This window comes from Castor canadensis, chromosome 19 (genome assembly GCF_047511655.1).
Source record: "Castor canadensis chromosome 19, mCasCan1.hap1v2, whole genome shotgun sequence".
Classification (NCBI taxonomy): Eukaryota; Metazoa; Chordata; class Mammalia; order Rodentia; family Castoridae; genus Castor; species Castor canadensis.
Genome location: NC_133404.1, coordinates 6,245,184 through 6,273,136, shown reverse-complemented (window position 1 = coordinate 6,273,136; position 27,953 = coordinate 6,245,184). Strand labels below are relative to the sequence as shown.

Sequence of the window (27,953 nt, the reverse complement as noted above, 5' to 3'; positions counted from 1 at the left end):
GTCCCACCCTAGCCTTCCAGATAGCACTGTCACCTGCGATGGTGACAGGGCCTGGGCTGGGGATGCAGGCTGAGCCATAATAGGTTTACGGGCAGCTGTAAATCCCTTTTCAGGCTGAGTAATCAGCTCCCTTGGCAGGAGGTCAGAGACCTGAGATTCCGGGGAAGGCTCTGTCCTAGGACCGTGCTGCATGGCCACCACGTCCCCACTTGCCCAGCAGGCTTCAGGGCCAGATCTCCAGCTCAGAATAGGCTGCTGAACCTAGGTACTGTGTTCTGGGGCACACACAGGGATGCCAGGTAGCCTGGGAACTGGAGGGCGCTCACCCCCTGTGCTCACCCACTCATGCCACAGCGTACTCTACATCAGCTACTTGTTCATCCCAGTCCTTAAAGGAGAGACCGGGGGAGACCACGAGGCTGTAGCAGCCACTTTGTAGACAAGAACCCTGAGTGAGTTCCAAGTTGCTCCAAGTGAGTCCTGGCTTCAACACCTACCTGGTGTACTGTAGGCAGTAGGAGCTTATTGGACCCTCTTCAGGGGAGGATTAAGTGAGAGAAGGCAGGGAAGTGTGGGGTTGGTGCCCGGCACAATATTGGCCATTATTGCTCCATTCGCTTTGTACCTACCTTCCACTTCTGCCCGCTCTGGGCAGGATGCTGGACCAGTGGGCAGCAAACCTGAGTTCAAGTTTGGGCTCTTTGCTTACGGCTGCAGATACTTGGGCTGCCAGCACTCTCTGAGCCCCCTACTTCTGGAAAAAACTAAAGGCTTTGGACCAATGAGTGGTTCTTTCAAGGAAAAGAGACTGCAGAAGTCCCTGCAGAAGTCCAAAGGTGGCTACAACGACCCTCGAGTCCTGCATGCCTTGTTGCCGTGTCACTGTGTAGCTCTTATCATCAAGAGCTGTTGAATCTGGGGAGACTGAATTGCTCTCACCAACAGAATGCATCAGGTGCTGGTGTGGGACATCCCGGCCTAAGCCTCAAGAGACCTGGTAGCTTCCAGTTCGCTGAGCCATCATGAGGACATCCAGGTAGGGAGAGACCATGTGGAAAGAGAGAAGCCAGCTGCAAGCCACCCAGCCCCTAGTCTGTCCTGCCTCCACTGAGGAGGCCACAGATATGGTCAGAAGCCAAGATGGGTCATTCAGCCCCAGTCCATTCTCCCCTATGGACACCACACAGGACAGAGATGAACTGCTGTCTTCTCCAGCCTCTGTCCAAGCTGCAGGAATGGGAGTATCAATAAACGGTTGTGGGTTTAAACCACTGAATTTTGGGGTCATTGTTATGCAGAAATAGAAGACCGATACAGTCCCTTAGTCCTTTCTGTGCTAGCTTTACCAGACTTGGCTTGTGCAAAGTGGAGCTCTGCCACAGCTGATTGGATAAGGGATGGTGATGTGACATTGAGGCAGCAAATCCATTGACTGGTAGGTGACCAATCAGAGTTGTTTTTTCCCTCTGGAGCCTATGAATGAAGAGATCAGAGGCTCTCTTAAGACAAATCAGGAAGGCTGGAATTGGGGATTTTGAATTGGTAGTCATTGGAGGACACCAAGTTGGAGAGAGAAGCAGGAAAGGTCACGGACTGGGGATCTAGGCTCTAATAAATCATGTCACTCCAGCTGGTCTGTGCTATCCTTGCTCTTGTACCACATGAGCCTGACTTCAGGCTCTAAAAAGCTCAAAATCCTTGGCTATCTGGTGACAGATCTTACCCCGGGTACTCCTGATAAGTCAAAGGTCTGCACTGCTCTTCCGACCCCCTCTCCCTTGTTCTCTGTGACAGCCCCTGTCCCCAATACAGACAGGTAGTGGGCCTACCTTTCCTCTGATAGCTTCCCAACTTCATCCTTTGGCCCCAGCTGAAAGGCAAGCAGAGCAGCAGCTCTGTATGACAGGTGCCAGGTCTGTGGTGGGATGTGGGGGCCCTGGAAGGCTCTGGCCCCTTCTTCCTCTCGAGCTGTTCTCTGTCCTGGGAGACAGGGTGATGGCCCAGCGCCTCAGGGCCCTGAGGTCTTCAGCGGCAAAGGGACATAGCCAGGTTTGGTTTTCATCCAGGCCCTGTTGGGAGTTCCAGCTCTTTTGGATCCCGTTGGGTCCTGCACATGGTCCCCAACACTCCCTGTCCTTGGGTTCAGCCATCACTCCTTTGTCCATAAAGAAACCTTACTAACCACAGTAGTCTCTAGTGTACCCTCACAGCACCTAGGCAGGCCCTTTACAACACCGTCTTTAATCTTCCCCAATACCCTGTAAACATAGAATTCTAAGCCCCATTCTGTACGTGGGACTTGGTGGTGGAGATGGGACTTGAACCTGACTCCAAAGCTCATGTTCTATCTGCTACTCTGCTGCGGGTCTCTAGGTAGGTCACTTCCCCTCTCTGAGCCTCATATGCTGCCTTGTGAGCAGAAACTAGGGAGGGGTCCTTGGAGCTTGCTGCTCCCTGCTGGGTGTCAGCCCTGGCTGGGTCCACTTGTTGGCGAGGGTAGTTCCCAGTCTCGTTACCCTTTCCCTTTAAGGCGTGCCTATCTCACAGAGAAGCCTGTTGGAGGGGGCTCTGGTTCTGGTGACTTGGAAAGCCAGCTGGGGTCTCACAGCTTGCCTTTCACCCAGCAGCTTCCTCCAACCTCATCTCTTGGTCCCCAGCAGAAAGGTGAGCATGGTGACAACTCCCTACAGCAGCAGGATGCTGACTGCATGACCCCACTGGGTCTGAGGCAAGTGCGAGTCACCAGGACTGGGGTGGGATGTAAGGGGCTCAGGAAGGCTCAGGCCCCGTCCACCTCTGGGTTCAGGTTCCTGGCTGTGCATGTGCCAGAGCAGGGGGCCAGTGTTCCCTCTAGAAGCCACCAGGCCTCTCCAGCCAGGCTCCCCAGGATGACCCCTGAAACCTGGCAGGAATCTTGGGAGCTGAAGGGTTCACTACCCTGTTCTACCACTCCACAGGTAGGAGGCACTGTGCCAGGGCTAACCAGACTGCCTGGGTCCTCTAAATGGGCCAACCGCATCCAGTGACCCTGGACACACAATTCCCTCCATGCTGACTCATTCAAAAGCAACCTGAGTGTTTGCTTGTGTCCTTGAGTTTCCTTGGGGGCCACTTCTATCCCAGCAGCAGGAGTTAAGTTGGCCCCTTGAGGCCACTAGGGCCACCCGAAGCTTCAGAACAATCCTGAGGGCTCCCTCTGGCAAGGACAGGCCAGCTGGGGCTTCTGGGCTGCATGATGGAGGTGGCCAGGCCTGTGGGGTTCTGGAAGCATGTGACACCCCTGTCCTTTCCTCTGCCTCCCTCCTCCTTGGGACTCCCCAAAGGGGTCTCTTGCCCTGCACTCTGAGAAGGCCTGAGCCAGAATTAGAAGCCTGTGACTCTGAGTCACAAGCCCTGGTCCTTAGTCAAAGCTACTAAGTAACTACTAAGTAGCTTAGCTTTGACTAAGGTACTGTCCTTTCCGGTCCTCACCCTCTGCACGTGCACAAGAGTTACACTTGACAATAGTCGTTACCGTGTGTGTGTACACCGTGTCTCCATTTGATTCTCTGAATGGCCAAAAATGGCATGACTGCCTTTATTTTATAGGTGAGACCGAGGCTCTGAGGACAATCCCACTCAGCTGGTGAGTGTCACAACTGGAACTTGAACTCACACAAAGTTCAAAGCCTTTTAACCACTAGTCTAGGCTGCCCACCCCGCCCCCCAACCTACTCTACACCAGTATATTCCAGAGGATGCTTTTTTTTTTTTCCCAGTGAAAAAAAACCACTGTCCAGAGGGTTAGAGCCTTCCCCAGAACCAGGGACAGTCTTGGGCAGCGGGTGGGAGATGGGATGAGGGCAGGCTGGCCAGGCTGTGGGCTGCAGGGCACATCAGCTGGAGCCAGGAGCACAGCAAGGGCCAGAAGGTGCCTGTAGAATGAACAAACAAATGAGCAAGGAAAGGACCGAGTCCCAACCCCATGCCATCAACTCCCCAGCTTGGTTTAGGAGGTGCCAGGCTATAGTTGATGCTGGCTTCGGGAGGCAAGCACAGAGTCCTGACTAGAAGAGCTGCATTCTGGAAGATTCTTGTTGCTGAGGGGTGGCTTCCCTTTTGTCCCCTGTCCTTGTGTAGCTGAGTCTGTGTGGCTGGTCCTGTATCACTGGGGCTTTCTCTTAGCCTGAGGGTCAACAGGTAGCATGGTCACCATGGAGCTGAATTCAAATGTCCCCAGGAAAACAAGTAAACGTACAGAAGCCAGATGACCCTGATCTGGTGCCCTTCCTGATGACAGATGATGGCTTCAGTGAGTGTGGTCTGCTGGCCGAGCTGCTGCCTGGCTTCTTGGGCCAAGGGTTCTGGGAAAGTTACCAGTGACCTGCCTGGCTCTTCCCTCCGTCATCGGGGCATTGCTCTCCAGGGCTGAGCTAGGGGATCTAGATTTGGTCTGAATGGGTGTGGTGGTGGGGGCCTCCTGCCTGGCCCCCCTGGTCAGCTCATGGGCAGGTGGGTCCCAGCACCAAATCCAGAGCCCCTTCAAAAGCCACAGCAGGCCTGGTGGAAGGAGGGGCAGAACTGGGTGGCTGGGTAGGTCTGGGCTATTGTGAAGTCTCCCGCAGTTCCCCTGACTGGGTGCTCTGTAAGGGAAGTAGTGTACACTAGGTGTTCAATAAATGCTTATGGAAAGGCGACTGGGAGAGAGCTGGTGCTCTTAATCCCTGCACATGTCTGGGGCTCCAGCTGGAAGGTGGTAGAATCTGTGATGCTTCGTGGCCTCTGGCCACCGGCTGGGCTGATGTCTGAGCAGAAGCCTCTACAAGTCCCGGGAGTTGTCCCCACCCTGGCACCCCCAGCAGCACCCCCAGCCCTGCCCCATGGAGATCCCTTTGGCAGTCCCATCCCCCACAGTGAGGTAACGATGACCATAATGAGAACAGTCACCTACACATGTGCACAGCTCTTTACAGGTTACAAAGTGTTTCACATACATCATTTCATCAATTCCTCACAACAGCCCTGTGAGGTAGGCAGGGCGGGGGATAATGTTCCCATTTGTACAGATGGGGAGACTGAGGCCCAGAGAGGGCCAGTGACCTGCTCCAGGCCACACAGCAAGTGAGCAGCAGAGCTGGGACCAGAGGCTACGTCTCAGGCTTGCCTCTGGCCCCTGGCTCTCTCCGCTGACTGTGCTGTCCCTCAGGAGGACCCCAGCCCCTGCCCAGTATCTCAGACACACCCAAGCGGGGTCCCCACCTCCGGAAGTAGTGCTGCCTGGCAGCCCAGCAGACAGGCTCCACCCCCATGGGGCAGCCCTGTCCCCTCCACCTGCCCCTTGCAAAAAGCCAGCTCAGAGCTGCCACTCAGCCACTTCTGATGGCGCCTTGGCAGGGTGGGCGGGAGGGTGGGCTAGAACCTCCTTTCCTGTTTTCCTGAGTGATCCCTCCCCACAGGGGAAGAGAAGAGAAAGGAGGAAGAGGAGGAGGAGGAGGAGAGAAAAACAAGAAACCGAGTTGGAAGAAGGCCCTGGAACAATCAGGACGTCAAAAGTTTGCATTCCGACTAGCTATAGGAAAGTTTTTTTTCTTTTATTTCAAGTTTTCATAAAAATCCATAATTATTGAAACCCAAGTTACAGAGGAAGTTTGTAACTTTTTTTTTTTTATTGAATTATTGATTCTGCCGCATGTCGGTTTGTCGGCTTTGGACTCCAGTCTTGTCAATGAACGCCCCCTGAGCAGGTGGAGGTGGGGGGGTCCCCAGGCCTGGCCTTCTGAGGTCCTGGTAGAAAGTGGGCAGGTGCTGCGGGCTGGGGGTGGAGCTAGAGAGCGCGCGGGGTGGGGCGGGGAGGAGCTGGGCGGGGCTTCCCCGCCGCCCCGCCTCAGATCATCTTCATGTTGAACTTGCGGGGCGCGTCTGCGGAGCTGATGCCCGCGTCCGATTTCCGCGGCACGTACTCGATCTCGATGTTGTGCTTTGTGTTGCCTTTGCCTCGACTCCAGAGGAACAGCAGCACCAGGCAGAAGAGGACGACACCCAGGAAGGAGATGAAGCCCATGGTGGTGGCGATGATGAGGGTCTTGATGTCGAAGGGGAAAGGCACGGTGGCGCGGGTGCTGTTGGCCTCTCCCTCGCCCGGCTGGTTGGAGATGAAAGCGAAGGTCTTGTTAGGCTGATGGGGCCAGTCGGGCGAGTAACTGCGCACATGCAGGTGGGCAGGCATGGAGTCGTTGCCACCCGCGTTGGCGGCGATGCACAGGTACGTGCCATTGTCCTGCACCTGGGCGTAGCGCACCTCCAGCGTGCCATCGGGGAAGACCGTGAGCCGCCCGTTGCTCTTGGCCGAGACCAGGTGCTTGCGGGGCGACAGCCAGAGGATGGCCGGCGGGGGGTCCCCATCGGCGCGGCACACAAACTGCACCGTGTGGCCCTCATCCACAAACACCTGCTGGGCCTTGCGGTCCCGGATACGGGCCCGGCGGCAGGTGAAGTAGTTGGGCAGGAGCACATCGGGGAAGTCCTTGAACTCCTTGCCCTGGACGAACTCGGGGGTGGCGCAGGTGGGCTGCTGCCGGTTGAAGTTGAGCCGCCAGCGGCGCCGGAAGACCCACAGGAGCCGGCAGTCGCAGGCCAGCGGGTTCGAGTCCAGGATGAGCGTCTCCAAGTTGCCCACCGAGTGGAAGGCCGACTCCTCCAGGGTGGTCAGCTGGTTGCCAGAGACGTTGAGCACACGCAGGTAGTTGAGGCCCCGGAAGGCGTAGGGCTCCACCACGGCCAGCTGCCCGCCCACCAGCTGGAGCTCCTGCAGCCGCAGGAGCTCATGCAACATGGAACCCTCTATGGTGCCGATGGGGTTGTAGGAGAGGTTGAGGAAGCGCAGATAGACCAGGTGGCGCACGGCCAGGTAGGGCACTGCGGTCAGATTGCAATGCGTGATGGACAGGGAGGTCAGGTTGAGGCCGTAGAGACAGTTGGGGGTCATGGTGTCCAGGTAGGGCCAGTGGGAGATCTCCAGGACCTTGAGCCGGTACAGCCTCTTGAAGGAGTAGTCTCGGATGGCATTGATGTTGAGGTGACGGAGCCTCAGGACAATGAGGCCGTGCAGGTGGGACAAGGCCTCGGTGGGGATGGAGGTCAGGTTACATTTCTCCAGCGTCAGCTGCTCCAGGCTGTTGAGGCCGCTGAAGGCACGGTGGGAGATGTAGACGAGGTCATTGTCACCGACCTCCAGCGACTTGAGGTTGTACAGGTCCTGGAACATGTAGTCCAGCAGGATGACGATCTTGTTCTCGCTGATGTCCAGTTTGGTCAGGTTGCTGAGGCCGGTGAAGACGCCCAGTGGGATGAGCTTCAGGCGGTTGCTGCGCAGCCCGAGCGTCCGCAGGTTGAAGAGGTTGTTGAAGGCGCCGGGCTCCACGGCGCTCACCACGTTCTCGTTGAGCTCCAGCTCCTCCAGGTGCGGGAAGCTGGCAAACTCGTCCTGGTTGAGCATCTTGATACGGTTTTTGCCCAGATCCAGCAGGCGAGTCTCAGTGGGGATGCCCTCGGGCACCGCCACGAAGCGCTTGCGGTGGCAGAGCACGGCTCGGTCCTGGGCCGAGCACTCGCAGCGCGGCGGGCAGCCCGTGGCCGAGCCTGACAGCACCGAGCCCAGCACCAGCAGGAGGATGGGCTGCCAGCAGGCCAGGAGGGGGCTGGGCATGCTCCTCGCGCCCCCCGCCAGCATCCTCTCGCTCACCTGCAGCCGGAAGCAAGCACAGGACAGAGATGGCAGTGAGAGGGCAGCGTGTGGCTGGACCCCCAACCTGAGATGATGCCCCCAGATCGCCACCCACCGGGGTAGTCCTGCTGAGACAGACAGGCAGGGTGCAGAGGGGCAGTCACAGCTGCCTGGGACCCCTGCAGGGAGGGCCAGCCACCCTGTGCTGCACGGAGCCCACTGAAAGGACTCTCCCTGCGTCCCTGGGGTGGTGAGACTGGGGGCAGGGGCAGGGGCAGGGGCAGGGGCACTGCCTTTAAGTTTCACAGGCAACTCACTCCAGGGACGGATGAAGCCAGACCCAGTGAGCCACCTGGGGATCACCTAGGAGACCAAAGGGCTCAAGTGCCAGGATTCTGGGAATAGCCCTGGGAGAGGGCTGAGGGGAGAGTGAGGCCCTGGCCTGCAGGGCAAGGACCCCTGGGGCTGTTGGAGACCCACCTCCCTCAGCCCTTTGCCCCAGCTTCCCAAGTGGGAAGTGCCCTTCCCACTAGCCCGGGGGCTGAGTCCTGGGCAGTCCACAGACCTGATGGGGGTTCCCTCGAGGGACCAGCACCCAGTCCCGGGTACCACCACTGCCCCAGGTCCAGGACACATGTCCTGCCTCCCCATCTTGACGCTGCAGTTCTTTTCCCCCCAGAATACCCTTGCCCAGCTTGCTGAAAGCCCAGCTTGAAGCACCAATGTCAGTCCACTGCTCAGAAGTGGCCCTGTCACAAGGCCCCTCACCTTCCCCGTCTGCTTCTCAGGGTCCCCAGCTCCAGGCTTCAGTGAAACTGCTAGTCCAAAGTGGGGGACTTTGGACTCCTTCCCTCCCCACACCCTCACTCACCCTCTGCTTTTGAGGCCACAGTCATTCATACTTGTCATTGACTTATCAAGTTAAAGCAAGTAAGGTTCAGAGAGGCTGTGGCTGATCCCCAGTCAGTAGAGGAGGCTGATTGGGGACAGGCACTCTGGTCTGTCAGACTCCAGTGACACCAAATACTTTAGAATGCTCCACTGATCTTCCAGGGCTGACAAATACTTCCTGGTTGTTGATTGACTAAATGACTGATTATCCAGAGAGGACTCAGGGTGTCACTGACATGTTATGGAAATTGCACGGTTTTCATTGTCCCCAAGGGCTTTGTCCACCCTACCTCCTTCACCCGCCTCCCCATCCTTGCTCCAGATTCTGCTGTGGCTCTCTTGCCACCCCACCCCCACCAGGACATTTTCCACAGTCACACACGCTCCAGTGACCCACCAGAAAAGCAAACATCCTGACGGGCAATCAATAAGTAATTGGGGTGCAGCTGGAGCGGGCGCGGACGTGAGGCTGGGGACCTCAACAGGTAAACAGGACTGTTAGCACCCAGCTCAGGGCTGGGCTGGCATGGAGCTGCCGTCTACCTCCTCTCCCAGGCAGCAGAGCCACCCAGGTACCTCCCATCTCCAAAGCCACTGCCTTTGGAGAATCATCCCAGCTGCCTTTGTGGCCTTCCACCCCAAAGGCTGCCTCCTCCACGAAGCCATCCCTGATCTGCTCAGTCAGACGTCATCTCTTGTTTGCAATACTGAAGCACTCTATTGTTCTCAGTAGTGACATTATGTAATTACTGTAGTGTACCACACTCCAAGAGTGTGCCTAGAGCCTGCTAACAGAAAAATGAGGACAGGGGGAAAAGCCAAAGAAGCCAGACTGCCGCAAAATCCTGCATGAGGACTAGAGTGAAGAGCTTCCCAGTGACAAGGGCAAAGAAGGAGACATGTTCTAAAACCCCAGTGCTCGGCACCTCTCCTGTGGAGTCCTGGGTGCATTCGTGTCCCCTGCTGGAGTGACAAGCCCAAGGTGTGGCACAGAATGGACACTGACTGCTGTTTGGAAGGAAGTGTGTGTGTAAGACTCAGGCACTGCTATTTGAGTCCAGAGCCCCACACTTTCTAGGCAGGTGCTCTACCACTTGAGCCACACCCCCCAGCCTTTTTTTTGCTCTAGTTATTTTTCAGATAGGGTCTTGCACTTTTTGCCCGGGTTTGGCCTCAGACCTCGATCCTCCTACCTCTGCCTCCCATGTAGCTGGGATCACAAGGATGTACTGCCATGCCCAGTTTTTCTTTGACACAGGGTCCCAGTATCCCCACCTCCTGAGTAGCTGGTGTGAGCCAGTGCACCCAGCCAAGAGTGGGTTTTTACAGGCGCGGAAACGCCCTGATGGAGCAGCCCATTGAACAGTGAGGCCTGGGGTATTCTGATGGGAGAACTGGCCAGCCTTGCCCTGTATAGCTTAACCCCCAAGAGAGGCAGTTAGACCCACAGAGCAGTGGACACACTGAATTCCCTCATCCTGTTTTTCACAGGTGGCTGTCCTGAAAGGTGGGAAAACTGTGGCCCAGAGAGGCCAGGACACCTGCCAAGCTAGCACAGCATGCTGGGCCTTGTCTCACCCCCATAGGGTCCCTGTCAGCTAGGGATGCTAGTGGGTTCATGTCTGAGGGATCCCCCACACTGCTGGGTGGGCAACATGCAACCCCTGCCAGTCTGGCCCCGTCACTCTGGCATTTCCTTCTGCAATAGCAGAGGAGAAGTGTTTTATGCATTTTAATCAGTGTTTCACTTTGGATTCTTGCCCCCTGAAGGGCTCCTTAGAATGGTAAGAATTAAAAATTGAACCAATAAATAAAAGGAAATAAACATCAAAGGTGGGCAGGCAAAAAACAGCAGTGCCTGGAATGTGATGTGGGGGGTGGGGCGCAGACCCTACAGTGTCCTGCGTCCTCCCCAGGTCCAAAGGGTAGGGGGGAAGGAGGAAGCAGAGCCATCAGCCCACCTGCAGAGGACAAGGCCAGGCTCTGAGTGGCCCCTGTAGGGGGATGAGGGGACTGTCATCCCCATCCACACCCTTGCTCATGTCCCAGACAGATGTGCCCCAGCTCAGGCAGCGCTGCCTGCCACCCACCACATGCAGTTCTTGGTGGCCAGCCTGCGGTGGGACACTGGGTGGTGCCTGCCCTCCTTCCACTACCGCACAACGAGGGGCTGGATTCCAAGGTCCCCAGGACGCTGACAGCAGGAAATGGACTTTCTCTAGCTGGCCAGTCAACACCCCCAAACCTGACTAGGGGTTTCAGAGCAGTTTCACCAGGGCTGGGGGACTTATGTGGAGATGGCCTCAGGCTGGTTAGCTCCTTGATTGGGGTTTCCACCGGGCTGCTGCTCCAGGGGTTCAGATGCAGAAGGAAGGGGGATGGGCTTGGGGAACCACCGAGGGAGTCCCCTATGGGCGGGGACATGTCTCCTCCACAACACCCAGCCGTGTCTAAAGCCAACCACACACCCCATTCAGAAATGGGGGACTAGCATTGGAGAGTCCCTGCTGCAGCTGGGTTTTGGGCTTTACATACACTGTCGCAAAAACCCTCACACCCTTCACACAGGCATTTCTTTTCCATTTTACAAATGAGAAAACCGAGGGCCAGGAAGGCAACTCACTTGTGTCAGGACTAGGTCACAAAGCCAGAAGGCAACTGAGCTCTGTTCCCTGTAGTAGGTCTGCCTGTCCCAAGAGTCACCTGGTGGGAAAGGGGTTCAGTTCTGTAACCATACATAGCAGGCCAGTCCTTAGAGGCTGGGCCTTTAGGGCTTGGTTAGGGTGAGGTCCCAGGGCCGAGGGAAGGCTCCGGTCCTCAAAATGCTGCGTCCAGGTGTCCTGCCTTCCGGCTCCACAAGACGCTTTGTCCCAGGGTCCAAACTGTACATTGAGCACTCCGTGTCTTCAGTGATTTTCTGCTCTGCTGAGCCTGCTGCTGCTGCCTGGACTCTGATCTCCCCTAATTTGGGGTAGGCTGTAGTATGGGATGGGAGGTTTTGTTATTTTCGGTTTACGGTATTAATATTTCATGGTGCTCTCGCTCAGTGTTCCATGGGGATTGCAGGGATCCCCAGCTTACACAGGCATGAGATCTGGCACGAGGCACCTGCTCTATGAAGGCCAGGGCCCAGGCCCACTGAGCAGCTGGCTTTGGGGGTTCTCAGACTGGCCAGGTGGCCTGATGGCTTCTCACTAGGAACTGAGGCAGGTGACATGGGCTATTATTACCCTGATGCTCACCGTTCCCATGGCTGGTCTTAACAGGAGACTGAGAGGAGGGACAGCAGGCTGGGAAGGGGGCTGGAGGGCTCCCCAAAGTGACCAGGGCTCTGCTGGGCTCCCCTGTCCAGAAAGGACAACTGGGGGAGCAGGAGAGAGAGAGGTGACAGGATAGAAACCGGGACACATGGGGAGACATGGGGCGGTGGGGTGGGTGAGAAATGAGGTGGGGGAGAGAGGCAGCGGAGGCAGGAGGGGGAGACATAACTAGGGGTTGGGAGAAGGAGGGGTGGCAGGAGGGTCACAACCTACCCTGGTGACATGCCTCCCTCTCTGGGCTTCATCCTCACACTGTGGCTTAAGCCTTGGTCCTGGCAATGCCTCTTATCCTCAAGCACCCCCTCTAGGTGGGTTGGATCACCTGGCCATTTCCAGATGGCAGGATGGGACCCATACGTGTGGGGACAGGCAGAAGGTCTGGGTTCCTTGAAGCTCGCCCTGTTCCCAAGGCCCTGCCTATCTGGGCTCCCTTCTTTGCCCTCAGCTCCAGGGTGCTGATGGGTCCATGGTGTGATGCCACCAGCTATAAGTAGACACTGCTCCAAGGCAGTAAGGACTAAGTGACTGTAGGCAGTGTCTTTCTAGAAAGCACTCTCTGGCCACCTATCTGGGCTCCCTTCTTTGCCCTCAGCTCCAGGGTGCTGATGGGTCCATGGTGTGATGCCACCAGCTATAAGTAGACACTGCTCCAAGGCAGTAAGGACTAAGTGACTGTAGGCAGTGTCTTTCTAGAAAGCACTCTCTGGCCACCCAGATGGGGTCCTTCCTCCTACTTCTCCAGGTCTTGCAGTCTAGTTCACGGTCTATTCTTCCCAGCAGTTCTTCCAGGAGGAGGAGGAGGAGGGGTTGAAGCTGCTCAGGCTGAAACACAGTGGATGGTCCACTGGCCAGGCCACAGGCAAGGGGAGGGCAATGTTGACAGAATGTGCACATGGAGACCACTCGTGGCTTGGTCAATCTGAGAGCATCCGGGGACTCCTAATGGCTTCTCTCCTATCTCCAATCCTGACCCTGAGCCTGGACCCCTTTTAAAGGCACTTCATTCTGGCTTTCCTGGTCTAATCCCTGCTGAGGTGTGAATAGCTGATAATGGCCTGAGGTGTGAGCAGCTAACTGGGCATTCAGTCAGTGGCTGGTGGACGCCCAGGGCTCAGGCTAGGCTGAGAGCCCAGAGCAGGGTCTTCCTGGCACAGGGGAGGAAGGTGAGGGTGCTGGGAGACCCTGGGAGGAAGGCCCAGCTCCTGCAGTAGAAATCCACACTGCGACAGGCTGGGGCACCCGCAGCATCTGTCTGTGTCCCCTCCTGGCTGGCCGCTTGCCTTTGCTTGCCCTCCCCTTCACTCGCTCTCCCCTTCCTTCAGCTACCCCCCATGGGGAGAGAAAAATCAACCTGGAAGAAAATTGAGGTCGTGTCCTTTGTCGTGTATAATTCTTTATTTTCCACTTGCTCTTGGTTCTGGCGAAGGGGTTGCTGGGCCCTCGGGGTGTGTGTGTGTGTGTGTGTGTGTGTGTCTGTGTGTGTGTGTGTGTCTGTGTGTCTGCTGTTCCTTGTTGCCACTCCCCACTCTCCCTGGAAAACTCAGTCCTCTCCCAACTGTGCTCATTTGGTCACTGGGCTGCTGCCACATGGAGGGCACTGACTGGACTGGTGTGGCTGCCACCTGCCCCTGACTGCCCTATGTCTCCCTGGTCCCTGCACTGGAGGGAGGGATGCCCCTGTCCACACCCCCTGCCCACCCCATCATCCACCCCACTCCAGCACAGCCCGTCTCAGGAGCTGCCAGCCTTCCGGCCAGCCCGCAGCCCCAGGCCATTTGCGGGATGAATTATGAATTTTAATTGTCAAAGCATCTTAGTGTTTAAAGGCTTCTATATATAGACTCTGGCCTCCCCGAGTGGCCGGTTGGTGGGGAGGCACAGGGGTGGGGCAGGGCCTTAGAGGAAGCACTGGGCACACGAGCCTCACCCCGGGCTCTAGCCAGTGCACCCAGCCATGCTGTGTGATCTTGGGTGAGGCCTAGACCACTCTGGGCCCTGCCTGAGCAGACAGCACCTCCTGGGATGGGAACTGGAGAGGTGTAGGCAAGGGCCTTTGTGAGGTGTCTGAGGAGGAACTGGAAACCCAGGCCTTGAACACCTATCTCTCCCTTCCCCTTCTCCGAGATGCCAACCCAGGCTGTTGGGGACAGGAGCGCATCTTGAAGGCCTCTGCTGTGTCCACTGCCAAGGCCAGTAGTCCCCTAGGTCACTCCTGCCTCATCTATTCACCTCCCCCCATACCTTTCTGGAGCCCCCAGGGAGCCCTTCCAGATGCCCACCCTCAGGGCCACCTCCCACCTGAGGAGCCACGGGCCATGGGCTCAGGAGGAAGAGAAGAGAGGAACTGGTACAGGCTTGGTTTAGCCAGAGACCTGGTAAGCCCAATGGTGATGGGAAACTCTTACACAGACCTCTGGTCTGCCCAGCAGCGTTCTCACCACTCGCCATATAAACATTCATTTAATCCCCAACAACCCACTGAGGTCAGGACTGTCATTCTCCTTTTGCAGGTGGAAACACAAAGAGGTTTGACAACTTGCTCAAGGTCACGGTTAGCATGATAGGATTGGCTCCAGAGCCTATGGTCTGTAGCACTTCTCTGCAGTGCCTTGTAAAACCAACCAACCAACAAAACAAAATAAAGCACTCGCATATGGACCAGGCATGAACTTGTTCAACTTCACAGCACTCCCAGGAGGCTGGTATTATTACCCCCATTTTCCTGATGAGAAAACTGAGGCCCAGAAAGGGAGATGATTTGCCCAAAGTAACACAGTGCTAAGTGGCAGAGCTGGGATTAGGCAGTTACACCCCAGGTTGCCCTGACCACTCCTGTGCATTGCCTTTCTTTGACCCAAGTTCAGGGGCATCTTCAGCAAGTGACTTTATCCCTGGAGACCACAAACTCCTCATCTGGAAAGGGGACAGCCTGCTAGAGTGCCCTCCCAGGGCTGACGGCAGACTCAGGTGTGGGGAGACGAGATGCCTCTCTATCAGACACACGTACCTCACCCTGCAGTCCTCCCCACGTCAACCCCGCTTTACGAGGAGGTCGAGGCTGAAGAAGTTAGTTTGCCTGAGCTAGTCTGGTTCCAGAGGCATGGAAACCTTAGGGACTACCATGCAGATGAGGAAACTGAGGCCAGAAAGCATCAGAGAGTGTCCAAATCCCCACTGCACCTCAGTGCCCGTCACCACACCACACCCACCTCTCCCCAACATCATGGTCAGGTGGCCACTGCACTCATGGTGGGGCTGGGTCAAGAATGGGTAACGCTTTGGCTAATTTCTGCTTCAAAAAAGGGAAAAGATTTAAAAATATGTCCCAATATCTCATATAGCAAGGCCCAGCAAGTTATTTATATAATGACAAACTATAAATAAAAAACACTGCCCTCGACTTCACACTGGCTGCTCAAAGTCTCTTCTTCAATTGAATGCTGGCCAACCTCCTGTCAAAGCCCATTCTTCCAACTGGGTAAACTGAGCTCAGGATGGAGGAGGTGGGAGATCCTCTGCCAGACACATGCAGTGCTGTGTTCTGCTCAGGCACAGCTGTCGTGATCACCTGGCAGCCTGTTCATGAGAAGCCCAGACTTGGTGGGGGGATTTGCACCTCTGCAAATATCTAAGGGGCCCAGGGTGCCCAATGTTCCCTGCTGACCCAGAGAGCAAAGCCAAGTGTGAGGAGTCAGAAGGAATGGAGTGAGCACCCAAGCAAGAACCCCCCTTCTCATTCTGGGGATCCCCACAGTCACTTGGGCTCCTGGACTGTGCTGTTCTCTATTTGCTCTCACTGTGCAGGGATTTAAGCCCTCCTCACTCCTTCTGCACCCCCACTTCCTTGGGGTGTTCTCCCTGATGGCTGGACTTGTACAGTCAGCAGCGCACACTGGGGAAACTGAGGCTTGGGGGGGGGACAATGCCTTAATGAGCATCTGTTCCATGCTGGCTCTACACCCATTTCCTACACCAGGTAGGCAAAAGGAATGGAAGCAGAGACCATGAGAGACCACGGAGTCAGGACCCTGTAAGAAGACTCAGTCCCTCTCTGCTGTGAGATACACCCAAGTAAAGGGACCTGAGATCCCCCCACTCACTGACCCCCCCCCCGCAGCTGCACCTGTACTCTGCCCAGGACCCAGCAGAAGCAGCAGGCTGGCCAGACCCCTGTCCCCTCCCAGAGTCCAAAGCAGGTTCTCTGCAAAGGGAAGCAGAGGAGGTGGCAGGGAGAGATTAATTCCCCAAAATGGGAAAAAAATAGAAACACACACACACACCACACACCCTAATAACATGTAATAAGAGGTTGGAGACGAGGAACAATGCCCTGGTAATGTCACCCTGGCGGCAATCAATTTGGGTGTCACATGAAATAGGCATAATTATTCCGCCAGCCCTGGCGCTCGGCTCTAACCAGCTCCAGGGGCCCAGGCCCGGGCGGGGAAGGCAGGCAGAATCAATCGTTGGTGCACCAGGCAGGCAGAGGAAGCAGTTCCAAATGAGCCTGCCAGCACCAGGCTTTTCAGCCCCTCTGGGCAGGCAGGGGACTTGTGGGCCTTGTGACTGGGGACTCTTAATGTCCAGGAGCCGCCACTCCAGGGCCAGAGCAATCAGAGAGGACGCCCCAAGGAAGTGAGAATGGAGGAGGAGAGAACACACATTTGTTCACCCAGCGTTCCTTCCCTGGTCACCCCACTCATGCTAAGCACTGACCAATGCCAGGCCCCAAAGTGTAGGGATGGGGTCTTCAGAGGGCTGTGCAGGAAGGGGCTGTCAAAATAATGAAGCATGGGCTTCCTCTGCCTCCCCAGCTGGGACCTCCCCTCTCTTCCTGGGGCTCCTGGACTTTAAGGAGGGACTTAAGACCTCCTCGCTCCTCCTTCATCCCCACCTCGGCCTTGATGGCTCCTGCCCATGCCTGAGCTCAGGGCTTATACAGACAGCATCTCCCAACTAGGGAAACTGAGGCTCACAAGCAGTCAGTTAGTGAGCATATGTGCCACACTACTGCTATTCATCTCAGCGCCTGTTTTATACACCAGAAAACCTTTGAATTCCCAGGAACACAAATCAAGGCCATAATGAAATTCTATTTTACACTCATTCAATCAGGAAAAAACCAGGTTGGCTGATGGCATGAAGTTGGCAGGAATGCTGAGCAAGGGAGCACTCACCTCCCTCGGGGAGGCATAGGCCAACTAATTCGGAAAAGACGCTGGCACATTTTTCTAAGAAAGTCAGACATGAGTACACCTGGCGGCCCAGCAATTCCGCCCCTAGCCACATGTCCCAGAGATGCTCTGCACGTTGCTTCCTGAGACGGAACAAGGTTTGTGACGGTATTGTTTGGAAGATCCAAAAAAGGTAACAACCCAAATGCCCACCAAGAGTTCAAGAAATCTACGTTGTTATGCTCAGACACCAGAGCACTATACATCAGTGAAAATGGATGAAGGACTCCACTATGATTTGCAACAATACAGATGACAGTTGAGAGGACAATGATGAAAGAAAAAAAGCCAATTCCAGGACTGTGCACAGGGTGTGCCCCTCTTTTAATGAAGTTTGAAAATAACTAAAAACAAGAACAGTTTATATACATCTATATATATTTTTGTTTTGTTTTAGTTTTCTGGTGCTAGAGACGAGCCAAGGAGCTCATGCATGCTAGGCAAGCGCTCTACCACTGTGTTACACCCCCAGCCCCAAATATATGACTTCAAAGAGGCAAGAGAAAGTTAAATACGTAGTAAGATGGGGTGGCGGTAAACGGATCAAAGAACAGAGAAGGTGTTCTTCGTTATTAAACTCCGAGAGTTCAAGTTAGAAGGTAAGGTCACAGAGTTTATTGTATTATCGCTGCTTCCATTGTGATTCGGACGCATGGATAAATTCGTTAACAGGCCAGGCCTGGGCCACTGTGCAAGCGCCCCACACAGGGGCCAGGAGGAGGGCACTCTAGAGGAGCCCCTGCTTGCAGCTGGGGGATCTGGGCGGTGGCTCCACCCCTCTGGTTGTTTTCTCAGCTATAAAATCAAATCTCTGTACCACCTACAAGGATAAGACCTAAAGCACATCACTTATAGAAACACTGAGTAGCTAGCATTCATTAAGCGCTTACTGTGTACCAGGCACTGTTGTAAACGCTTTGCATACATTAGCACACTTAACTGTCACCATCTCCAGAGCCGTAGATACTACTGTTACCATGGGAAAACAGACAGATGAACTGCCCAAAGTCACAGAGACAGGAAGTGGTGCAGCTGAGGCTTGAATGCCTTATGAAGTGACACTGAAGACTGAACACACAAGAGGAGTGGACTGCCAGCACAGCTCCTCGGGCCCATGGCGCTCACTTGCTCTCACTCACTCATTCACTCACACAACAAAGGTCAGCATGAAGAATGCCTCAAATGAGCCAGCGGGTGGCTCACCCCTGTAACATCTGTAATCCCAGCTGCTGAGGAGGCTCCTTGGATCAGGAGTTCGAAGCCAGCCCCAGGCAAATAGTTTAGGAGACCAATCTCAAAAAAGCCCATCACAGAAAAAGGGCTGGTGGAGTGGCTCAAGTGGTAAAGTGCCTGCCTAGCAAGTGTGAGGTCCTGGGTTCAAACCCCAGTGTCCTGCCTTCTCGTACTCTTTCTCCAGAGAACCTCCGACTCTAGAACCCCCTGCTTCCTGTGCTTCTGCAAAACTGACTGCCACTTCAGGATGCTGCCAGGCTCCCTTTCCTTCTCCTCCTACCCCTCTACTGCTTCGGCCCCCACCACATCCCCTTTCTCTGAGCGCCCTGCCTTGGCTCTCCCCATCCCTGTTGGGAACACCCTTAGTGATGCCTTGGCTCATCTCCAGCACCAAAAAAACCAAACAAAACAGGCTGGGGACACCTTGTCCCCTTCAGTCCTTGCCACCAGCTGCTCCCTGGGGCCTCCCAATCTGCCCCATCCCCGGGGCCAGGCAGGAGAGCCTGACCCATGTGTGCTAAGCTTACCAGGTGTGTACATGGCAATCTGTAGGAACCATGGAGCCCAGCTCAGAGCCAAGCAGGCAGCTCAGCCAGGATGTGCGGAATAAATGCATGAATGAATGGCTGATACAACTTCCGGTGCAAACCAGAGTGTTTCTACACTGTGGTGCCTGAGGAGGACTGTCAGCAACTTGGAGCAGTCAGGGAGGCTCCTTGGAGGAGGGGCCAGGGGAGGGAGAGAAGAAGGCCTTTTGGGTGGGAATGCTAGATTGAACCAAGCAAGGAGGGGTGGGGGGGATAGGTGTAAGAACTGGTGGGAACAGAACAGAATGGAAAGCAATCAGTGGGTAAACACTGGGAAGGAAACTGGGGCCAGAAAGCCACACCAAAGTCCCAACTCTGAACCCACCACTACCTCCTGCCTCCCCTCCCCCGCCCACTATCTCCCCCCATGCCTCTGTGGGACCCTGCATAAACCACATACTACCTCTCTCATAGGAGACACACCCCAGCCCCACCCACGGCCCCAGTCGTCTGCTTCTGTAGGCACCTGAAGACCAACATAGTGGAGCCACAGGGACACAAGGTCCTTTCTGACTTTATGCTGAAGTGGGGGGGGCGTGGGGCAGTGTTCCTCCAGAATCCTGGGTTTCACAAAGCAATACCCAGTACAGGAAAAATGGCTGTTCAGAGGCGGGGGATGAAGATGACCCCAGGATCAAAGAGGACCACTGCAGATGAAGTGGTCTCTCCACCCTGCCTTCCAGCTCCCCAAGACCCCTCTGCCCACAACCGTCACACCTCTGCCTGCAGCACACACCTATCCCAGAAAAGCTGGTCCCACAGGCTTGGAACCCTGACACCAGGCCTGGGGAGCACTGCAGCCTTAATGGAATCCTATCCAGGCCATCTCACACTTCACACTTCGGGGGGGGGCAGTCGTGCATGGACAATGAGAACACACAGGGGGCCTTGCTAAAGCCCCTCTTGGACGCAGCTGGGTGCTGCCTGGAGCTCCCTCTGACTGTTCTCCTTTTCAGCACGGCTGCAGGAGTTTTTGGCTTATCCCCTCTGCCACTCTCTGCCCTCCCTCCGGCCACAGCAGAAAGCAGGAAGGACAGGTATGCTGTCCCAACAGACCTGCCAGTGCCTTCCCAGTGGCCGAGGACTTTGCACCCCTCCTGGCCCACACAAGGACAAAGGGCCCAGGAGCAGCGAACCCTTCTGCTCACCGGCAATCCTTGCTGGGTTTGGGGAAGCCCCAGGCTCCCCAGGCATGGGAGGCCCCAGAGCTGGAGCCTCGCCAAAATAGCCAGCAGTGCCAAAACAGGAGCTAGGGGAGCTGGGGGGGGGGGGCCAGGCTGCGCCCTCTGGCTGCCCAAGCAGAGAAGCGGAGGGCTGGGCTGGCAGGAAGGGGCTGGCCCAGATGGTACTGCCCCCACCTCATGCGCCTCCTGCACTCCCACCCACTGGGCAAAGCTGCGCCCCCTCCCACATGCCCCTCCTCCCCCACCTGACCCTGGGACCTCAGAGAACAAAGAGGAGGTGCTGGCACAGCCAAGGCCGGACTGGGCTGGGCTGGGACCCCAGGATGAGCCCCAGGGAATGTCCCCCGGCGCAGCTCCACCCCTTCTCAGGGTGGGACCCACCCGGAGAGACAAGTCTCCAGGGACACCCTGGAGGGCAGGAAGCCCAAGCCTCACTCCGAAGAGGGTGGGTGGGGGACAGGTGGCTCCTGCCTCACCTCTCTCTTCCCAGCTGGTTCCCACCTCCCACCCTCAGCCTCAGAAAAGTGGGCCAGGAGGAAGTGAGAAGCCACTGAAGGCAGACAAAGGGGAGGCCCCTAAGGGGTTCCCCGGTCCTCTGCGCTCCTTACACTGACTCCCCCCCACCCCCTTCTTTGGGCAGGAGCTGGAATGGGGCCGCGGCTCCTGTGGGGAGGGCCCTGCCATCCAGTCGGGAGCCCGCAGAAAACCTGGTCGCTGACCCGCGTCCTCTGGCTTGGGAGTGCCTAGTGCTGGCCAGGGCTGTGGGGGGAGAAGGGGAGGTGAGCACCCCCTCCCCAGGGCTGAGCAAGGGGCTATCCGCTAGCGTGACCAATCTCAGAACGGGATCGAGGGTGGCGGGGGCACGGGGCAGGAATGGGACACCGGTACGGCCCTTCCCTGGCTCCCGGGTCCCAGCTGGCCAACCTGGAATTTGCTAGGATGGTACAGACGAGAAAGGGGAGAATCATTTGGAGCGCAATAGGGGTTCAGGCCTGTGACCCTAAAGGGGGTCTGGGTGGCACTAAGACGCCCTGCATCCCCTTGGGGCGTGAAGCTGGGGCCCACGGCAGCCCCCAGGGGCACTCGCTGGGGGCTCAGCCGCTACCGCGGGGCTCACCTGCATCTCGGGCGCGCCGTCCGTCCGCTCGGCTCGGTCACCAATCGCATGTCTCTCCCGCCGGCCCGGCCCCAGCCCCTGCCCAGCCCCCTCCTCCGTCTCCTCCTCCGCCGACACCTCCGCCCGGCAGTCCGCGCGCCCTCGCGGGGCTGGCCGTCCGTCTGTCTGTCCCACGCGGGTGGGAGCCAAGCCGGACCGAGGGCAGGAGCCCGGGAGCGGGGAGGCGGAGGCCGCAGCCCCGGCGGGCAGAGAGGTGGGCACGCTCAGTACGCGCGACACGGGCACCACGAGCCTGGTTCTGCCCCCCGGGCCGGCCCGGAGCCGCCGCCGCCGCCGCCTCTGCCGCTGGGGCCGGGGTCGAGGCCGGGCGCGCTCCGCAGCGGGGCCGGGGCCAGGGCTGGGGCCGGCGGGCAGCGACCGCGCATGCTGCTCGGAGCCCCGCGTCCGGAGAGGGGCCGGAGCGGCGCGGGTGGGGACCCCGCGCGCTCCGGGACTGAGACCGGGATCGGTCGCCGCCGCCGCCTGCGCTGTCGCCTGCTACCCGCTCCGGCTCCCGCGCCGGCTCCCGTTCGGGCTCCGCGCTCTGCCGCGGCGCGGGGAGGGAGCGCGAGGAGCGAGCAGCGAGCCAGGGAGGGAGGAGGGACCGAAGGGGGGAGGGAGCGAGCGAGCGAGCGAGCGGCAGGAGCCGGGCGGGGGAGGAGAAGGCGCGGCCGCACAACCCGGGGGGCGCGCGGGGGGCGGGGAGAATGGAGAGGTCTCCTTTCCGCGGAGGGGGCGGAGAGCGATCAGCGCCCCAAAGCTGTTCTGCACCGATGGGACAGCGAAACTGACGGCGGGGCGCAGGTGAGGGGCGCGCCAGCCTTGTGCCTGAGCACGCGCCCCCGCGCTCCAGGCCTGCACCAAGCTGCGCCCCTCTGGGTCCCAGGCAGGCACTGGCCAGTCCCGGGCCAGCCCGGCCCCCGGTCCACCTTGCGTGTGCGTGCTCCCGTTCGCGTGTGATTGCGCCTGGACACATGCGTGTGCCTGTGAACACGTGTGTTCACACGTGTTGACTGGGGTCATTGCACACTGTCGTGTGGACAGACACACGCACGTGAACGGCCAGGGCTCCCCACCTGGCCAGGGTTGTTTGGAGGACGGCATGGAAGGGATCAAGCCAGGAGCCTCTGTCCTACGCTTTGTCCCCTCCTCTCCAATTGTCCGCGAATCCCAGGAGGGGCCACATCCTAGCGGCCTAGGGGCGAGGCCGGCACGAGGGGAAGCACAAGACGGCGGTCAGAGCCGCGCTGCCTTAGCGGTTCTACCCAGAGCCAGCTCGTGTGCCTGCATTTGCGATCCGGGTCCCCGCCCAAGCTGGCTTCCCGTCCAGCAGAGGGCAGCAGGCTCTGTGGACGCGGCACTACACCCAGCGACCAGCAGAGGGCAGGGCAGAGCCTCAGTCTGGGTTTAGCGGGTCCCCACGACTTGGCTCTGGAAAGGTCCCGTCTGGGGGATCTTGGCATGGGGCCACATCTGTAGATTGCCCCAAGGACTGAGACTCCTTCCTCAAGAGATCTAGATCCTCCGTGACCCGCAGGTAGAGAGACTAGGCTGGCAGGACGTTTTGCCAAAGCCTGCAGAGTCCCGTACCCTCCCCGGACCCGCCTCCTTCCACTGTTACACCCCTTTCCATCTCCTTGGAGCCAGATGCTCTTTACTGGCAAGCCAGTTTTATTAGGACCGTCAATGCTGACACTAGCAGGCACAGTGGCCCCTTCTCTGTTAGCACATTAGCGCTCCTGATACCTTGAGTCCACAGGGGTAGGGATTCTGGAAGGCAGAGAAGGAAGCCAAGGCTAGGAGGCAGGAGACTTGCCCAAGGTCTGCCAGTTTCAAGGACAGAGCCAGGATCCTACTTCCAGTGCCCCACCTCTGCCCCAACGAGAGCCAGCCTGACTTGGGGAGGCTGCTCCCCAGCCTCCACCCCTGCCTTGCTTCCCACAGTTCAACCTCACAGTCCAAAGCTGCACAAACCTTCGGGTCCAGCGAAACGGATTCTGGGTGCCTCTCGGTCTCACTGCCACACCACAGTTCTTGACATTCCTGTTTGGAGAACTCTCCTGCCTTCTGTGTATAGCCATTCTCATCCCAGGTCTAACTAGAGCCCCTTCCCAGCAGGTGTCCACGCTGCACCTTGCACTCTCAAATTCATCCTCCAACAGCCTTGGGAAAAGGCGTGATTGCTCCTCTGTGACAGGCAGAAAAAACCCCAAGCTCAGAGAAGTTACACGACTCGGCCACGGTCACACAGCTTGTAAGGCATGGAAAGGGGATTTGAGTCACCTGCCAGGGCTGAGTAAACCCGTGGGAGGCAGGCTTGGCAGAGGGACTTACAGGTGGGAGGGGAGGTGGGACGGCGGGCACAGGAGGCCCCCCTCCGGTTCCAGAGCCCAGCGCAGGCGGCCCCTGGACTCGGTGCTGCTTGCACCCCCTTCCCAGTTTCCCAGCTCCCCCACCCCGGCTGTTTGTGAGTTACCGGTGAGTCCCGCCCTCCCGCGCCGCCTCCTCCCACAGCCCGACAGGAATAGACGCTCCCCAGCTCCTGCGTAAAGGCTCCGCCAGACCCGCTGCGGGGCGGGGGCGGGGGCGGGGGCTATTCCTAGTGCGGCGACTGACGCAGGCAAGGCGCGGCCACCGCAGATCTCCGCCCCCGACTCACCTGCTCCCTGCCTCAGTGATCTCGGCGGAGAAATGGGGGAGAGTACCTCGCCCCTCACCCAGCTCTCAGATGCATCTTCTAGCAACCCCCTGCCCCAATTGTTCCTCCGCGTCTTGGAGGCATCTGGAATGACTGTGTCCGTCAGGGGCTGCCCGGCAGTCTTAGACTTCCATTGTAAACAGTCAAGCTATTCCACCTTTCCTGTCTCCAAAAGAAACCACCCCTCCCAGATTCCACCCCCCACAGCCCGTCTTAGTACACCAGGGTAAATAATGGGAAGGGGAGGCTGGGGGCGGAGAACTTGGAGGAAAAGACTTTTTGAGGGTTCAGCTTGGGTCTGGGTCCCTAACCTTGTTATACTGACTCCACAAAAAGGAGGGCTATCTCCTGGTTCCCCCTCCCCCCAAGCCAGAGGCGCCTGCTGGAGCCATGGTACAGGCCCCCCTCTACCCTGTGTGGGTGCAGTGGTTTTCCTTATGTTGCTCACAGGGGTCCCAGGGCCATGGAGAATGTGTGACCAGGATGGCCCCGTTTGGGACTTCTCTGGCTGCATCCTAGAGCCACTCCTGGGGAAGATTCACCAGGAGCCTGCTTATGCTTCAGAGTGAGACCCAGCGAGCAGGACTGCAGCGGAGCTGACGGCTGCGAGGAGCCCAGCCTGCTGCAGTCTGAATGCTCACAGCAAAGCAGAGAGGTTGCAATGGGGGGCGTGGGGGGTGGCCAGGGGACTTTGGAAGAGAGATCCGACCCCTTCGGGAAGCCAGGCTCTGAGCTCTACTTTGCATTCCTGATCTCCCTGCAAGATTGGCATTGTTGTCCCCATCATACAGGTGAGAAAACTGAAACTAGGGGAGCACTGGCGACCTGCCCACAGCCACTCTGTGGAGAAGAGGTAGAGCTGAGCTTTAGCGCTCTGGGGATGTGTGAGGTTAGAGCCTCAGTCCTGTTCTTCTCTCACTCTGGGAGGCTGAGGCTGCAGGAGGTGGGGCCCCGGCAGGACCGGGAATCCCCTGGGGCAACGGATAGAGAGGGTGGCACACATGGGCTGCCTGGACGCCTGCTGTGTGCTGGTCCTGCCTGCTTGCATCTCAGCAGCTCGAAGGATTTTACGATCGTGATTATTTCTGAAGGCACTTGAAATTAATGACGGCTCTAAAATGGCTGGGACCGTGGAGTCATTGCTGAGACCTCTAATTAGCAAGAAAAACGGAGACCAGGACATGGAGGTGGTGGGGGCCGGGCACGCACTCTGGGCATGAAGCAGATACGTGGAGCCAGCACCCACACCACCTCAGAGCTGGGTGCTCAGGTGAATCCCATGTTTCTTTTTTGTATTGCAGATTAATTTACTACCTTGCTGGGTAACCCGAGGCTGTCACTGCCCCTCCCTGGGCCACAGTTCCCCAATTATGCATGGGGTGGGGGGGGTGGGGGTGGCTTGGGGGTCTCTGAGCTCAGAGCTTGGTGGCCCTGCCTAGACAGAGATGAGGCCTCAAGTGCCTCCTACAAGATTGGATTCCAGAAGCTGGGGTCATGGCTCCTATGAGCCACAGCAGAAGCCTAGCTTTCCCCACAGCTCTGTAGCCCTCCATGCTTGGGGTCCTAGAGGCTAAGGCTGGAGTGAAGTGATGGAGAAGTGGCAGAAACCCAGAGGTCAGCCTGTGTTGGTGCAGCTGGAGAGGCAGGCAGGGGTGGGGGTGCTGGAGGGGGCTAGGAGCAAAGTTTCCTCTTGGATGTGGACCTGGAGCTGTGGCCAGACTTCTGGCCTTCCTGCCTCCTCCTAGCTCCTCCCTGAGAGTCAAAAGGGACTTGGGGACACCTGAGTCCCATCTCATTGAGTCTCAGAGGATCTCTTGTGCTGATGCTCCCCTCATCCTGCATGAGGCAGCCAGAACAGGGAGGGCATGGGGACCCAGCAGGAGGGGACTGCCTTTCCCCACAGTGGAAATATACTGTGTGGAGATATACTGGTCCACTCAGAAGGACATCCATAGTGGGTCCAGGCTGAGGCCAAGATGCCAAGGACAGGGTATAGCAAGCACACAACTTAGTTGGGGCGTCCTCCATGTGGTACCTACTGTACCTCCTCCTCTTCCAACTTAGGGTCCCCTGTGACCCTCTCCCACCAGAAACCTTCTCTGACAACCTCATCTTCCCCTCTGAGCTGGGTTTTGTGTCCTGGGGCACCTCCCTGAGCCTCAGTCTTCTCTGTAAGATGCGAATAAATACAGATACAGCTAGACCCCATCAGACTGGGTGGTGTGAGGACTTCATGACTTACTACCTGTTCAGATGCCAAGCCCCACCCACAGCACAGCAGGGGCTGTCAATGCAGGCATTAGCTCCTCCTACCTCCTGGGAAGGCTGCTGTCTTTCCCACCTCCTCCTCTGTTGGCCAGAGGTCTGTCCCAAGACCCCTTCAGCATTCCCACTCTCCATCCTCTGAGGATCAAGAATGCCAGAGGCTGCAGATCGGGCTTGTGTCCCCTAAGTGTTCCAGCCCAGAGCCCTGACTGCAGAGGGTCTAATGAGTGCAAATAAACTTGACTAAAATCTTAGTCTGCAAGGATCCCCTAGAGGAGGGGCCAGACATGGGAGACAGGGACGTTCTTGAACCCTTGACTCTTGGTTCTGCTCACTGGGGAAGTGGTCACCGGGGGCCTCCACTGGGAAGGTTCCAGTGTGAGGGATGTGCACTGCAATGTAGCCAGCAACCCTCTCTATATGGAGTCACACTAAGCATTGGGGAGGCCACGAGGCTCTCAGAGGACGCACAGCAGAAGCCCTGGCAGAGCAAAAAGCCTCAGGTTCTGGCCTGACTCAGCCTTGCCACAGCCCCACTAAGGAGGACTGCAGCACCCATGGCAGCTGAGAAATAAGAAATCTGTCTGGCGGGGCCAGTTTGTGCTATGCCACCCTGAAGTCCCTCCAGGAAAACCGATGTTCCTAATTTTGGGTTATTAGGGCTGGCGGAATGCACACAAGTGGTAGAACGCCTGCCTAGCAAGCATAAGGCCCTGAGTTCACACAACCCCCCCCCCAAAAAAAAAAAACCACCAAACCTCTTAATCCTAATTTTGGGGTACCATGAACGCAGTTAGCTGTCCTCAACAAGTCAGGGAAGGGTATACCCCAATTGAAAAACAAAGGTTAAGTTGATGGCAAAACCAAAATCGCAAATAGAAAAGGCAATGTGTGTAAAGCGACCACTGCCTGGCTCTTCCGGGCCCTGGGCTCTGTGCTTGGCGGAGCAGCCTCTCCTGAGAGCCTGGGCCTGGCTTTCCCCACGGAGCACGTCAGAGGAGCTTGAGCTAATGTGTGCAAACAGACAGCACTACTAGCAAATCCATTCATTAACTGCTCATCTTGAGTTCTGCTGTGCTGCAGACTTGTTTAACTTAAGTCGGAACCTGTTATTAACTGAAGTCAAAGACAGCATGAAGGATAAGTAGGGGCCCAGCTTCAGAGTCAAGGAGTCTTGGGTTCAGTTCTGAGACGCTGTGTCTACTTGCTGTGTGACCCTGGACAAGTCACTTAGCCTCTCTGAACCTCAGTTGCCCTATCATAGGCAGCCCTAAAATGCTCCCCAATGGTTCCCCCATTTGTGTAATCCCCTCCCATTGCATGTGGGGGACTGACTTGCTTCTAATAAGGAGAATATAGCACAAGTGTCAGGATGTCACTTCTGAGATTAAATTTCCAAAAAGGTTGTGACTTCCATCTTGGGTGCGGTCTTACTGTGGCTTGCTTGTCCTCCAGTTTCTATGTTCCTAGCAGCCCGTTGAGAAGCTTGCATGGAAAGGACCTGATGTCCCTCATCAACAAGACCTGAGAACTTCCCACAGCCACCCGAGTGAGCGGGGGAGCAGGTGCTCCCGTGGGAGCCTTGGGATGACCGTGGCCGGGTGGGTGCTTCGTCTGGACCCTCGGAAGACACCCTGAGCCAGAGGCCTTTCGGAAACTGTTGAGATCACGCTTACTTGCTGT

General features: G+C 57.2%; 1 protein-coding gene across 16 annotated transcripts in view; it reads right to left on the bottom strand.

The window, feature by feature from the left end:
- Positions 1–4,929: 4,929 nt before the first annotated feature.
- Positions 4,930–27,953, bottom strand: part of Lingo1 (leucine rich repeat and Ig domain containing 1) — a 188,637-nt gene continuing 165,613 nt past the window's right edge. For 13 of the 16 annotated variants that reach the window (XM_074062002.1, XM_074062006.1, XM_074062005.1 and 10 more), the window contains one exon: positions 4,930–7,720. In XM_074062002.1, coding sequence (XP_073918103.1) covers positions 5,864–7,720 — 1,857 coding nt within the window. In that variant the 3' untranslated portion in view covers positions 4,930–5,863. Of the gene's footprint in view, positions 7,721–21,268; positions 21,539–22,383; positions 22,408–23,281; positions 23,648–27,953 lie in introns of those variants that run through there. The other 3 variants (XM_074062011.1, XM_074062012.1, XM_020187943.2) reach the window with 3 other exon arrangements.